We start from the raw sequence: 14087 nt of genomic DNA, 5'->3' as shown, positions 1-14087 counted from the left end.
GCTGAACTGAAGTGAACTAAACTGAACTAAAATTCAATAAATGTGAACAGGCCCTAAAAGTGGAAAGAATTAACAATAAATAAACATTTATTACACCGATTTACTCGTGAATTGTCGATAAATTCTCAACTTAATACTTAAAAAGGAAGGATATTAAATGCTTATATACAGCGCTAAGGGCTGCATATTAATTGTACATTAAGGTGAATAATCAACTTCTTATCATCGATTCGTAATTGGTTAAAGAATAAGTGAAAAATGAGTACTACGGAGTATATTACATTCAATTGTTTGGTACAGAGTAGTAGACTCTAATTACTTTGATTTCTATCATCCTATGCAACCCTATAACCCATTGACAAGATCTTATTAATCTTTCTAATTATAGGAAATTCGAAAATAATTCGTGTTGTACTCAAAATATTCTTATTATCAAAATTCAAATATAGATTTTGTGCCAATTCCATTTAAAAGCAATTTTGCTAAAATGTCGTTTAATTATAATAATTAATTAGTAAAATAATTATTAAAATCCTTAAATATTTTTAAAAAAATTTCCAATAAATGTAAGAAACTACAAGTTATGTATAATTTCACCACAATTCCTTCAATCATAACTTAGTAGCTAAAAGAAAGAGCAACTATTTGATATCTCATTGCACATCTCAAAAATTCTTCATTTGATCAACAACTTTGTCTTTAATACCAAAATATGTACACTAGATGTATAGATATTTACATATTGAAACATATCCAAAACTTGGGAATTATCTCCTACTTTATCAAATTCAACGTGGAAGAATTGTGCAAGTCTTTCAAGGAAGATATGCTACCTCAATTGTTGTTGCTCCTCTACCTGTTGAAGTTGTTTCAATCTCCGTTTTGCATAAAACCCAATGGCGATGGTGGATACCGCAGATAAACAGAAGCCTATGCCATCAAAAATCAAATGGTATTTTGAAACATGAGTATGCTCCTCCATTGCTTGTGCCACTGTGCGAAACAGTTTTCCACTACCAAGGAGAAGAACAACAATGTCAACAAGTGTGACAAACAGCAAAATCTTGTATGAGATAATTTCAGATTAATTAATGAAATAAACTTGAAAACATTTTACTATTTCACAGCAATAAAATAGCGTGAGACACTTCATTGATTGCTCATGGCAATTTTCGGAATCCCCTCCCCCCCCCCCCCCCCTGGTAAATGTAAATGTAAATGGAACAGACTCATCAAAATCTGTTTATTTTTAACTTTTAAGGTTTACTACAAGTGTATGGATCAGGAAAACAATATGCTCCATCTCCTAAGCCTACGGAAGAAATTCAAAACGAATTCAATATTGAGTTGTAATCGTAGTAAGAGTACAATTACACAGTACGTATTAGTTTCTGACACATGTTACACTTCAAACCGTGTAGCATTGCAAATCATACATATCCTTGTATTACATTCCTGTGAAAGAGTGTCACAGTTACGGAATTAAAACTGATGAAATTCATCTGATGCTATAAGAACAGAAAGTATAAAATACAAAATTGAAATAAGAATACATTTGGTGATTTCAATCAGCTTCAGCCTTTGAAAAAGCAGTAAGCCAATATCAGAAACAGAACACACTCCATTATATCCTTAATACATAAATCATTAACATAAATTATTAGGACTCTAAAAGGCAGATATGTATAGCATCAAGAAATATAATCGACACTTTGACAGGGTGAGACCAGAAAATCAGCTCAGAGGAACGTAGTTCATGAATTAACCAGAGATTTTTCAAAATCATAATGCAAAAACTAACCTGTACATTGCAAGAAGTACATCAGGCACCATCCCTATCAGAGTTCCCACCAGGTAAGAACTATACTTAACACCGGTAACAACAGCAACATAATTGAACACCACATATGGGAATGGAGAAAGTCTTATCAGAGCAACAAATCGAAACTGATGAGACCAATCGCCTTCACCAGCAAATTTAACAAAGGCAGCTTTTTCAGGATGATCAATCAACCATTTCTGACGTAAATACAATAAGCAACAAACAGCAAGCAATAGTTAGATAAGCCAAATTAGAAATTTCCTCTCATGAAAAAAGTTGGAATCGAATAAATCACTATCAGAAAACACGGGAAATGCTTGCTAACTTACTTCGATCTTGTGAAGAAACAGATGGTAAGCTATGAAATAAGGCAAAGAAACAGCAACAGCTACTGCAGCCATGATCAGCAAGAAGCCAATTCCATAACCAAAAGTCATTCCAACAATCCACTTAAACTGCACAGTCGGCAAAAGTAGAAGCGGACACAAGGCTATTGCAGCAAACAAAATAGCTGCAAGCACGGGCGGACTGCAAGTTTGTATCAGCCAGAGTACTACAGGAATAACCTCCTACGAAAAGAAGAATGACAATCTAGTTAAGTATCCAGTTTAACAGCTAAAACATTTGAGTAGTCTTAAGTGCATATCCCTTGTGACAAAACTTCCAAACGTAGCTAATCATAATTTATTGCAAGTGTAGCTAACACATACTCCTTCACCAATTTATTGCAAGTGTAGCTATCATATACTTTTACAGGTCAATTACTCAAGATTCAACAATATGTCATAACTCAAGGAGTATATTATGACTTCTTATAAGACCAAGTCTCCTGTCTATTCTATATTCGGGGTTTATCTGTATGTCCATTCTATATTTGGGTGTATCTGTATGCCTCCTCGCTAAGTGCTCGTGCACGTCATAGGAGGAGCATTGTGAGATAGGTAAAATTACATGGATCGTTAAAAACATATTATTGCAACAATTCCATCAAAACTTAAAACTTGCAAACAAAAATTTCTCCCTTTCCATTTTCGGAATATCACAATTTTTACTAATACTAAGTTTTCCAAAATTGGAAAGTGGGCTATTAATTTCCTAAAATAATCTTCCTGCACTAAACAAAACCTGCCCATTACAGTCAAACAACTAATCTCCAATAATCTTAATAGCCCTTAATCAATTTCAAAATATAACCCTAGAAAACCCAAAAAAAATCAAGAAAATCAAATTCATAATACCCTAAAAATCACAAGTATGAATGAGAGAGAAAAGGGACCTTCTTGGCGAAAGATGGGGCAAAGCGTTTGATGATTACAATTGCAGAAATTGCAATTATAGTACCCAGAACAATCATCAACCATGTTAATGGCATATTTAACCACCTTCGATTAACAACACGATTATTATTTTCAATTTCATGATTAATTGGTAACAACAAAGGAGATTCTTCGTCGTACTGAACGCAGTCGTTTTGAAGTATCTGGTAATCAGCGTTGATTACCTCCATCTTTGCGGAATTTGGGGGAGAAACTTTATAGTTTAGTTTATCTTGCATTGCTTCTTATTATTAAGCGATTGAAGAGAGGAGTTGTTACTCTGATAAGAGTTTTAGAAAGACTAAATAACTGTAATTAGTTAGGCGGTGATGTCATTCATACCAACCTAAGTCTTGTATAGGCGGACTTGAGTTTGTAGGCAATACGCTTAATTTGAGGATAACTTTAATAGCTTTATCTCGTATTACAATAAATTTATAAAAGTCCGTCTTAATTAAGAATTTGTGTCATATTAGTGTGAATATAATCCTCTCTCCGTCCCCAAAATTTCCACCCCTTTAGGTTGATTTCGAGGTTATTAAGAAATTTAAATAAAAACATATTGGAAAGATAAATTTACGTGGGGTTTGTAAAAAATTAGAGAGATAAAGTATTAAAAATACATGAAAAAACGAAATTTTATATGAGAAAGCTAATTTTGTACAAATATTATTGTAAATTGGTGGGTATTTTAATGTAAATGGGTCGATCATTTTGACTAAAATTAGGCCAAAAGGGTCGAAGTTTTGGGGACGGAGGGAGTATGAATTACATGTTTTTATTTTTATTATTTTGTTATTTTTTTAAAAAAAAATCTCTAGTTTCCTTGGAGAGTAGCGGTAATTTTCTATGTACGAACGTGTGTATCGTGTTAGTCGAACATAATCGGTTATTTTATTATAAATTAAAATTAAAAGTTTTAGAGTAAAAAGTTTATATTAGAAAATAAACAAATAAATAGAGTTTAAAATTGAGTTTTATAGATATGTGTTAGTATATTGCTAATTTTGTTGATGAAAATCAACCACAATAAAGCTTTTTTTAAGCATGCTTCAATGATAGAATTTGACTGTGGATTAAACATAATAATAAGCAAATGTATTGTGGACATGTATATATTGACCTTGAGAAATCGATTCAAGGAAGATTTGAGGATGTGGATCAGGGAAGATTTGAGAAATTGATGCAGCAGACCTTGGAGCAGATTTAGTAGCGGAATTAATGGAGGATTTGAGAGAAGACAGTGATGTTGTTCATAAATCTACCGCATTTCGACGCCATTGTGCTTGTTGATTGAATTTGAACGAAGAATTTAAAGGATTTGATAATGGAGATTGAACTTTAGGGGAGATTGAAGATGAATTTATTTGGCTGATGCATTTGTGTTGTTGGCTTATTTTAGGTTGGCTTATACATTTGTGTTGTTGGAGCTAATGTTAGATACATATAACCCAGCAAAGGATGTATATTAGCCGTTAAAATGAACATATCAGGCAATTAATGTCTTTATATCAGTCAACACTAGGGACTTATAAGACATTAATAAAAACGTATCAGCCAACAAGTGGAGTATGTCAGCCAACAAAAGATACATATAGGCCATCAAGAAGAGTATATCAGCCATCAAAAGATACATATAAGCTAACAAGAGAGTATATCAGCCAACAAAAGGTACTTTTCAGCCAACAGAAAAAACATATCAGCCAACAAATGAAGCGTATAAGCCAACAAAAGCAACATGTAAGCCAACAAAATAAACATATCAACTAACAAAATAATACATACTTCGTATAAGCTAACAATTAAAATACACATATCAGCCAACTAAAGAAACATATAAGCCAAATGATATATGATATCAGACAATAAAAAGAACTTATCAAAAATTTTAAAAAATATATCAGCCAACAAAAAAAATACATTAGCTAACACAAAAACCATATCAGCCAACAAATGAAACATATTAGCCAACACATTAAACATATCAGCCAACAAGTAAAATATATCAGCTAAGCCTCCCGCACCAAATAGTTCATGCGTCCGTACACACGCAATACTTTCTCTAATTTTTGTTTGTTAGTGTGATTGGTACTATGTAATATATATATATATATATATATATATATATATATATATATATATATATATATATATATATATATATATATATATATATATATATATATATATATTTGATAGAAGGTAGAGACTAGAGAGTACAATATTTATTTTTATTTTTTCTTTTGTCTCAATTATAACAAGCCATACATTGTACCTATATCAATTTGACCATACAAAAGATATCCCATGCAAACCCAAAAGCAAATAGTTACTTGAGAATTTGAGATAGATCTCATTCATTATCATAACAAACGCAATGTTATTGTATCGCATAAATTGATATTTAATACTTTCTCTGGTTTTTAATGCTTCACTTAGGTTTGCACATTTTACAAGACATAACATTAAATATCAATATCTTTATTTTGATATTAGTTAAAAGATTTTATAAATTATTTTTACAAAAATAATCAATCCAACAACATAACATTTATTTATTACTTGTATATATTAGTTAAAAATTAAGTCAAAACTAATAAATAAATAAATAATGTAAAATCTCAATCGATGCTTTTGAAAAAAGTAGACCTTAAACGATTAATGGGCTGGGCCAAACCTTATCAAACCAAATGGGCCTCTGCTCCTAAATTAAAGTCGGCGAGGAACCCATTTCCATCAACGAACAGAATCGATTAATCTAGCATTCTAAAAAACGCGAGTATCAAAACTTCAGTTTTTTCTTCACTGTTTTTTTTTTTTTGAACGGTTTCTTCACTGTCTCTCTCCTAACATTAAAATGGTATTTTTCTTCTTCTGTACTCATGAATTTCGTCGTTATTTTTATTTTTTTTATTTTTTTTTGCGTCGCTTAAAATTAACGCTTTTTGTTTTTTCGGCATAAAAATTGGCGTTTTGTATATTGATGCTGGCAGTCAGTGACACTTCACACTAATCTTGGCGACATAAAATGCGAAATCTTTTGTGATGAAGTTCCAAAAGCTGCTGAGGTATACTAAGCATAATTTTACTTGAAGAATTTGTTGATTTTTTCTTGTTTATATAATTTGGAATGTCTTAGTTTTACTGGGAACAGTTATTTCATGTTGATGAATTTAATTTAATGGAATCATTGTAGAAGAGAGGTGAAATTTGTATCTTTGAGCTGAATTGTTTTTTGTAAAAAAACTGATTTTATTGTTATACGTCTGTATTTAATGGTCACGTTGATAGTGTAATTTGAACGGTAACGACTTGGGTAGTTTACAAGGTTGCTTTAGGGTTTAAGGCGTTTATAAAAATAGTTTTTTTTTGGGGTGGGGAGTTGTGAATAGATTGGGGTTGTATTGTTGTTTAGATGAGATTGGGACTTTTTCAGTACAAAGGTTTTGTTGGAGTTTGATTACATTTGACTAGTTTCAGTATAGAAGTAAATTATGGATTGGATAGTTGGATACTGCTAACATTTTTTGTGAAGTTTGTACTTGTCTTACGAGGATGGTGTTCTGAGATGTGAAGCCTTGGAGGGCATTGGAAGTTATATGGCTATGTGTGTGTGCTTTTTGGACTATCGAAGTTTTATTGTACTCCATAGTTATCCCTAAAGGACCTTTCCAAATGGAAATGGTTCGGGTTGGTATATGGAATATGACTCTATACAAACTTGCCAACCTTGATAAAATTTTCTAATGTAATTGTGATTGGGGTTCCTTGTACTCAATATTTATCGATAGAGATTAGAGACTAATCTCAATTTGATGAGTACTCCTTTTGAGATCAAACTAGAAGAATTTAAGTGTTTGTTTTGTCATTTTGTGTCTTGCTTGGCATGGATTTTCTGCACGGTATTCTATTTTTCAGAATTACATGCTTGATATTTGGATAAGTTGATACTGAAGCTAGTGAGGTGTTCATTCTTTCTCCTACACATATTTTTTTAAAGAAAATTTATGCTATATGTTGTATGCCATCCAATGAGCTTAGGATTTTATAGGTAGTGGGAAGTTTAGGAAGCGGGAGAAAATTAATATGCACTCATCTCCAAAATCACCTATCCTGAAAAAGATGAACAAGAGGGGAGGAGAAGTGGGTAGAGTTGTTGTAGATCAACTTATTCAAATGCAAGAAAGGTTCTTAGAACTTCATATGTTTCTGGTCTTCGTGTCCGAACAGTTCGGGAGCATGAAGAGTTGTGTTTTCCTTCTTTTCCTTTCCTCAATACTTTTCCTTCCCTCTCCTCTGAGGCCTGAGTCAAACAACTCTAATTAGTTTTTATTCATTGTTCATTGTCCTTTATGTTGGCAAAAGCTTTTGTCTACCTTGCTTTCCATGTGATAAAATATGTAGGTGCAGCACTTTTTTTTTTTTGCTTCAGTTTTCCTGATTCTTTGTATATAAAAGCTATATCTTCCATTACCTAACACAAAATCCTATTATGGATTAAGTGAATGTGATAGGTGTTGGAGATGATTAGAACAAAAAACCAGTCATCTTTTTTAGATATACTTCATTCTAATTTGATATCATTTGTTTCTTTGTCAATGATTCAAATGCGTTTTTGATATTCCAGAACTTTTTGGCTCTATGCGCCAGTGGGTACTATGATGGGACCATATTTCATCGAAACATCAAAGGTTTTATGATCCAGGGAGGAGATCCAACTGGCACTGGCAAAGGTGGTACAAGTATATGGGGCAAAAAGTTTAATGATGAGATAAGAGAGTCTCTTAAGGTATTTTATGAACTATATTAGCGTATGATTTCTATCTGGACATTAATTCATTCCTCTTTCATTCAAATTTTGTCATTATACATGAGTTTGTTTGGAACCTCTTGGACGCTAAAATTCTCCATGTGTCTGTAATTCTTGTTAAACCTTACCTACCTACAAGTCGTGTTGTGTTTTACTCTGTAAGGTAACTTCATATGATTAAGTACTTAAGTTACTCCATTGTTCGATTAATGTGTGTGATATTGAAGCAGAGACTGATTTGCCAGAAAAAGCTGTAAATGTCTTGCTTTTCTTTTCTTAATGATGACAAACTATTGAGAACAACAAATAGAACCTCAAAATTAATTCCTCTATATTGAATATTCTGTATATTTCTTTTGCAGCACAATGCTAGGGGAATCTTGGCAATGGCTAACAGTGGTCCAAATACCAATGGAAGCCAATTCTTTTTAACATATGCTAAGCAGCCTCATTTGAATGGATTGTATACTGTGTTTGGAAAGGTGATCCATGGCTTTGAGGTTCTTGATCTTATGGAAAAGGTAATGTTGGATACTTGAATTTGATATCTGCTTGTGCTACCAATTGTCATGGAAACTGTTGTTTTTGCATGGTTTCCTATATCTAGTTTCTTCATACGAGGCTACATCTTTAGTCTTGCAATGCCCTTTTTTTCCTTCTTTTTTCCTCTTTCTAGGGCCATGATGATGCTCTGCCTTGTGATCTTTTTGCAATTCCTCAATGACATCTGTCCCTAATAAGTTTTTTTTTCCTGGCATATGCAGACAAAAACCGGTCCAGGGGATCGCCCACTTGCTGAAATTAGGCTCAACCGTGTCACCATACATGCTAATCCCCTTGCTGGTTAGCATTCAGGGGCAAGATGCGACTTCCTCATCATATACTATGTAGATGACAGTGTATTCACTTTAAACTGCAATTTTAGTGACTAGTTGAACGATATCAATTGCTCTCCTGCACAATGTATAGCACAGTGGGTATTGTAATTTCATTGGCTCATAGTTTGTGAAAACCATGTAAACTGTTCAATTGGTTAGGATTTAGTACACTGATGATTAATGATAATCTAACATTTTGAGAAATGTCGTTCATGACACATTGAGATGTTTCCAATTTTTTATGTTTGCGACTATTGGCATCTGATGCAATGGATCATTGCGACTTTTGGCATCTGATGCAATGGGTCATGCTTGAGTGATTATATAATCAAGGTTGGTCAGATGAGCTCCCAGAGTGTTGAGTTTGGACTGGGGAAAGCTGGAGTACAGACGTCAGACATATAGTACATGAAACTTCATTGTTGAATGTGAGAAGTTTTACTGATTAGCTTCCCATAATTCAAAGAGGGATGAAAACATTGAAAATCAAGGTTGGCTTAGTGGTTGAGGATCTTCGTCTCAGTCTTCTAACCCTGTGACTGTGAGAGAGATTCAATTCTCACCCCATGCTAGAAGGATCTTTGTTTCAGTCTTCTAACCCTTTCGTGAGCATAAATTTGGATCCTAACTTGCCTCTTTTTTTTTTTTTTTTTAAATTTTTTTTTTTTATTTTTTTCAGTAAAGCAAGCAAAGTTGTGCCTGAAAATTAATTCTTTGATTTGAAGTTAAAAACCCCTGGACAAAGCATTTGTTGAAGTTGGCAAAATTGAAGTAATAAAAGCACACACCCTGGCGCTGTGTTTTTCTCAAGAAGACTGGCATTATAGTTTTCTCTTACAAAATGTAGGACTTCAAAATCTAAATCATAACTTCATAAGTAAACATGCCTAACTGCCCTAGTTAGTTTCTATTTTTTTCTTAAAAAAAAATAATAGAGTAATTGTAGTCAACGCTACCAACTAAATAGCTACAAAATTTGTTGATTGACAAAATTAACAAAGAAAACATCAACTGTTCATCTTCCATGCTTCAAAATCAGCCAATCTTAGCAGAAATGAACTAGCATTACGATGTCCACCACCACCATATTTCTCTGAAATAGGAGTTGTGTCTTCACTTTTGACACTCCGAAGACTTATTTTAAACATCTGGTCATTCCCAAGCTCGGGAACTTTGTAAACAATAGCTCCGATGCCCCTTAAGTTCTGGTCTTGGCTCTTACAAGCCAACTGATTCCCAATTTCACTCCTTAATTCTGAAAGAGCTTCATCTGCGATGACAGCTAGGCAACGCCCGAATGCCCCACCTCCAAGGTTGATTGTAAAAGATTGCTCAAGAGCATCAGTAATCAACTTTTGCTTATGATCTAAGCTTATAATACCTTGATTTATAACAGATTCAAGGTTTAGTGAGAGCAACTGCTGAAACACGGAGGGATTTTTCTGAAAATCAAATTCTAAATCCTGGTCCTTCAACCCACTGCTAAAAGCTTTGCTATTCTCAAGGCGCCACTTCCAAAGATCTCCATCCTCGATGTACTCGAAAAGTTTTCTCATTCTATTGAACTCAGCAAGCACGGACTCATGGCTGCCTCTATTTCCTTCACTAAGCTTCTGCTTGAAGTAATCATAAGCGATTGTTGCCCCACTCCTCTCCATATCTAACACCTTTGTTACATTCTCACCCAATGAGGTTTCACCACCTAAAGTCTCGATTGCAGTTTTATGATGGTCTAGAATGATCACTTTCTCCACCTTGGATGAGAGATCAGCAACAAACCCAGAGGGTCCAACAAAATCTAAAAGATAAACATCACCGATTTCTTGCAAAGGCAACTGGTCTGCCTTAATGGGACTGTAGACAGTGTTCGGAAAAAATTGAACTGGGGAGGAAGTAGCAGAGAAATAAAGGTGTGCTGCAAGGGCCGCGAAGGTGCCATCAGGGCAAGGGTAGTGGTAAAGTACAGCAGCTTTCTTCTTTGTGTAATTCATGGCTGCAATTATTGGGTTTCTAATCATGGCTTGTGGTGAAGCAACGCTTGAGAGCATGGATTTACTTGGATTAGTTGCATAAGGTATAAAAAGCACCTTAAACAATGATTCCACACTTAAAATTCCTGCTATTCAAAGGCAATCCAACTTTTTGCTCTTTATTAGATCTCCTCCAATTTCGAAACACCTGGCAGATTATAGAATTGATTATATATCAATATAATTAATAAATGAGCATGAAACTAACATCAGTAATAGTACAGTAGCTAAGTAAACAAAAATATATTTAGAAAAGAGTCAATCAATGAGCATGAAACCAACATCAGTGAAGGTTAATAAGTAAATATGAGAACAGATCAGCTTGTAAATCCATTTCAAATACTCAGCTTGTTAGTAGAGATATGTAATTAAATCCCTTTCCCTCTCAAACGTCATAAGATTTGGACTTGAACAAATCTTTTCCACAAAAAGAGGTGCTATCAATTACTAGCTACCCCTCCTAGGCAAATTCTCAGAAGACAAAACACAGCAACTGACTGCCAATCCCATAAACCCATCCTTTCTAATTGTTACAGCTAACATGTTTTCACTTTCTAAAATGATAAAATGAACACTTCCTATAATCTGATATTGGTTCATATGATCTTATACTACGTATTTTCTATCGACTGATGATCTGACAGCAACCATCTTATTGGACTGTCATTTGCAACTACCCCATCATTGCTACAAAAACTCTTTCATAGTAGCAAACATGAAGCAATATCTTTATCAGCACACATCGTTTGTATTCCGGAATTTTTTGATAAAAGAGGGCAGAATATGCCTTCCTTGATCTTTAACAAAGAGGGCGAAATATTACAGTTGCCCTTTGAAACTAATACAAGGCTAAGAGGGCAAGCATGAGGGCGATAAATGTATAAAAGAGGGCGAAGTAAATCGCCCTCCTTGACCTGATTTCTTGTAGTGTCCAGCACTGAGTGCCAACAATACAAAGTTGGCAGATACAATTAGATCATCTAGCAAAAATGGCTTCATTTTTCGAGTTGCAACCAACCAACTAGCCCTCACTTCCCTTAACAAAGATCCAATCTTGTCTAAAGAGTAACCCTTTTCAATAATTGTTTATGAGGTAGAGGGAGACCGAAAATGACTTGGTCGGAAGGAGTTAGGAAGGATATGAAGTATTTGGATTTGCTTGATGATGAAGTATTTGATCGTAAGGGATGGAGGAGGAAGATTTTTGTGGATGACTACATGGAATAATCATTTTTGGTTCATGTAGCCGATCCCACTTATGGACTTAAGGCTTTGATTGATTGATCGGTTTCAGTCTTGTTAGACAAGCACTTTAACTGGGCAAACTTAACACTATCACCCTCACAATTTCCCTATACTTTACAAACCCTAGAAGGTTCAAATATGGCAAATCACAGAAATTGATGAGCAAATCATAGCAATTATAAAAAAAAGACTCAATTTTTATAGCAGAATAATACTTCACATTCACAAGAAAAATCACTAGCAATAGAATAACTTAAATACATATAGATATCACCAGTAAATTTAGCCATACACAAAAATTTAGGAATTCAATAGAAAAAGAAATCTGAATTAATGAGTGCTAATTAGATTCACAACTATAAGAACACCAAGTTAAGCACTTTTTAATCTCGTCTACATCATTGCCCTTTGTGGCGGGATTTATGAAAAACAAACAATCTACTCCATTGACAGTGAGAAAAGGAGTGCGGACATTACTAATGAAAATAAATCAATAAGGTCTCGACTTTAGTATAAGCAAATCAAGAATATCCCTATTCTTCTAAATTAATCTGGATTTCATGCCCAGAAATTAAAGCAATCGAAATACTAGTAAATCAACAAGTACAAGAAAGTGAAAGCTGTTGGAGAAAATTAGTACCTGGAGTTTGAACTCTGAATAACTGCGGGAACAGTTTCCCAATCTCTCTTTCTAAAGCTATGTTATATTTTTTATGTGTTCTGTCTCGTATTAGGGGTTAGATCTCAAATCAAACTTTGTTGCAAAAGCAAAACTTATTACGCAGTACTCCCTTCGTCCCTTAATACAAAATCTTTTTTGATTTTTGAGCGGAAATTAAAAAGTTGTAAATTTTTTATAACTAATGATTAAAAGTACGTATGTGCATGTTGAGTTAGAGAGAGACAGAGAGAAAGAAAAAGTAGTTGAGAATAATTGAAGAGATAGAGAGAGAAAGTATTGAGAATTGATGTTAAAAGTTCAAAAAGTAAAGGAATAAAGATGATAACTCATCAAAAAGAGGATAATAATGTCAAAAAAATCAACATTTAAATAGAAAGAAGCATTGTATTTTGATTTACCTAAAAAGGAAATGAGGCTTTGAATTAAGGGACGGAGGAAGTAATAAATTTGTTAATTTAATGTGAACCGGTAAAATCTTTAGCCCTCTCTTTAACAACCAAAAATAAATGTCTATGCTATCGTCAATGGTAAAATAGAAAATAAGAGTAGGGTAAAAAGAACATAATTTAAGAATTTTGATATTTTCATTTTTTGGGCATTTTTTTTTAAAGGAAATTACTCCTAATAAAAATGCATTATTTTAACCAAAAAAAAGTGTAATGCTTTTAAAAAATTATCACATTTGCTAAAGGCAAAATTACAATTATTGACATCAACTTTGTGAAGTTTTACAATTATTGACACCAACTTATATTACTTGCTAAATTGACACCAACTTGCTATAAAAATTACAAAATTGACATAAATGACACTCAACAACTAATTTTACGTCTTTTAACACTCGTACAAGTATAAAATTCCTCTTCAACAATCACTTGTTTCAAAAAGTATTTAATGTGTTGGAAAGATAAGACTATATAGATGTCATATGTAGAGTATTATTGAATGTTTAGTGCTTATAACGTCAAATTTATTTTTTTTAAGGAAGTTGGTGTCAATTTTACAAGTGACATTAGTTTGTGTCAATATTTGCAACATACTTTTAAATTGGTGTCAATGAGTGTAATTTTGTTATTGTTAAAAGCAATAATTACAAAAACAAAAAGAGCATTACAACAATTTTTTAATTTAACAGTACAAAATCAAAGCAAACCCAAAAATCCAATCTTAACCTCAATCCAAGCATTATTAAAAATTCAACCTTGTTGTTCAAAAGATTCTAGTCAATTTGAACTCGATTTTGGACCCGTGTACAACCCTAACATAAAATGGTACTCCGTATTATCATAAAGTTAGTTTTGTTA

General features: G+C 33.3%; 3 protein-coding genes across 3 annotated transcripts; 1 reads left to right on the top strand and 2 right to left on the bottom strand.

The window, feature by feature from the left end:
- Positions 1-738: 738 nt before the first annotated feature.
- Positions 739-3442, bottom strand: LOC145585645 (uncharacterized). The gene is made up of 4 exons (XM_081642352.1): positions 3099-3442; positions 2152-2391; positions 1802-2019; positions 739-1013 (listed from the first exon to the last, which is right to left on the bottom strand). The coding sequence occupies exons 1-4, from the start codon at positions 3375-3377 to the stop codon at positions 830-832; spliced, it is 921 nt and encodes a 306-aa protein (XP_081498478.1). The 5' UTR covers positions 3378-3442; the 3' UTR covers positions 739-829.
- Positions 3443-5919: 2477 nt separating this feature from the next.
- On the top strand, positions 5920-9030 carry LOC145585644 (peptidyl-prolyl cis-trans isomerase CYP18-1). Its single transcript, XM_081642351.1, has 5 exons — positions 5920-5998; positions 6132-6206; positions 7766-7927; positions 8311-8469; positions 8713-9030. Exons 1-5 carry the CDS (start codon positions 5996-5998, stop codon positions 8794-8796), a joined length of 483 nt encoding a protein of 160 aa, XP_081498477.1. The 5' UTR covers positions 5920-5995; the 3' UTR covers positions 8797-9030.
- Positions 9031-9673: 643 nt separating this feature from the next.
- Positions 9674-12766, bottom strand: LOC145585643 (uncharacterized). Its single transcript, XM_081642350.1, has 2 exons — positions 12742-12766; positions 9674-11004 (listed from the first exon to the last, which is right to left on the bottom strand). The coding sequence occupies exon 2, from the start codon at positions 10872-10874 to the stop codon at positions 9834-9836; it is 1041 nt and encodes a 346-aa protein (XP_081498476.1). The 5' UTR covers positions 10875-11004; positions 12742-12766; the 3' UTR covers positions 9674-9833.
- Between the last annotated feature and the right edge of the window lie 1321 nt (positions 12767-14087).

Source organism: Chenopodium album, chromosome 16 (assembly GCF_948465745.1).
Source record: "Chenopodium album chromosome 16, dcCheAlbu1.1, whole genome shotgun sequence".
Lineage (NCBI taxonomy): Eukaryota > Viridiplantae > Streptophyta > Magnoliopsida > Caryophyllales > Amaranthaceae > Chenopodium > Chenopodium album.
The sequence above is the reverse complement of the archived record's forward strand: the minus strand, read 5'-3'. Positions and strand labels throughout refer to the sequence as shown.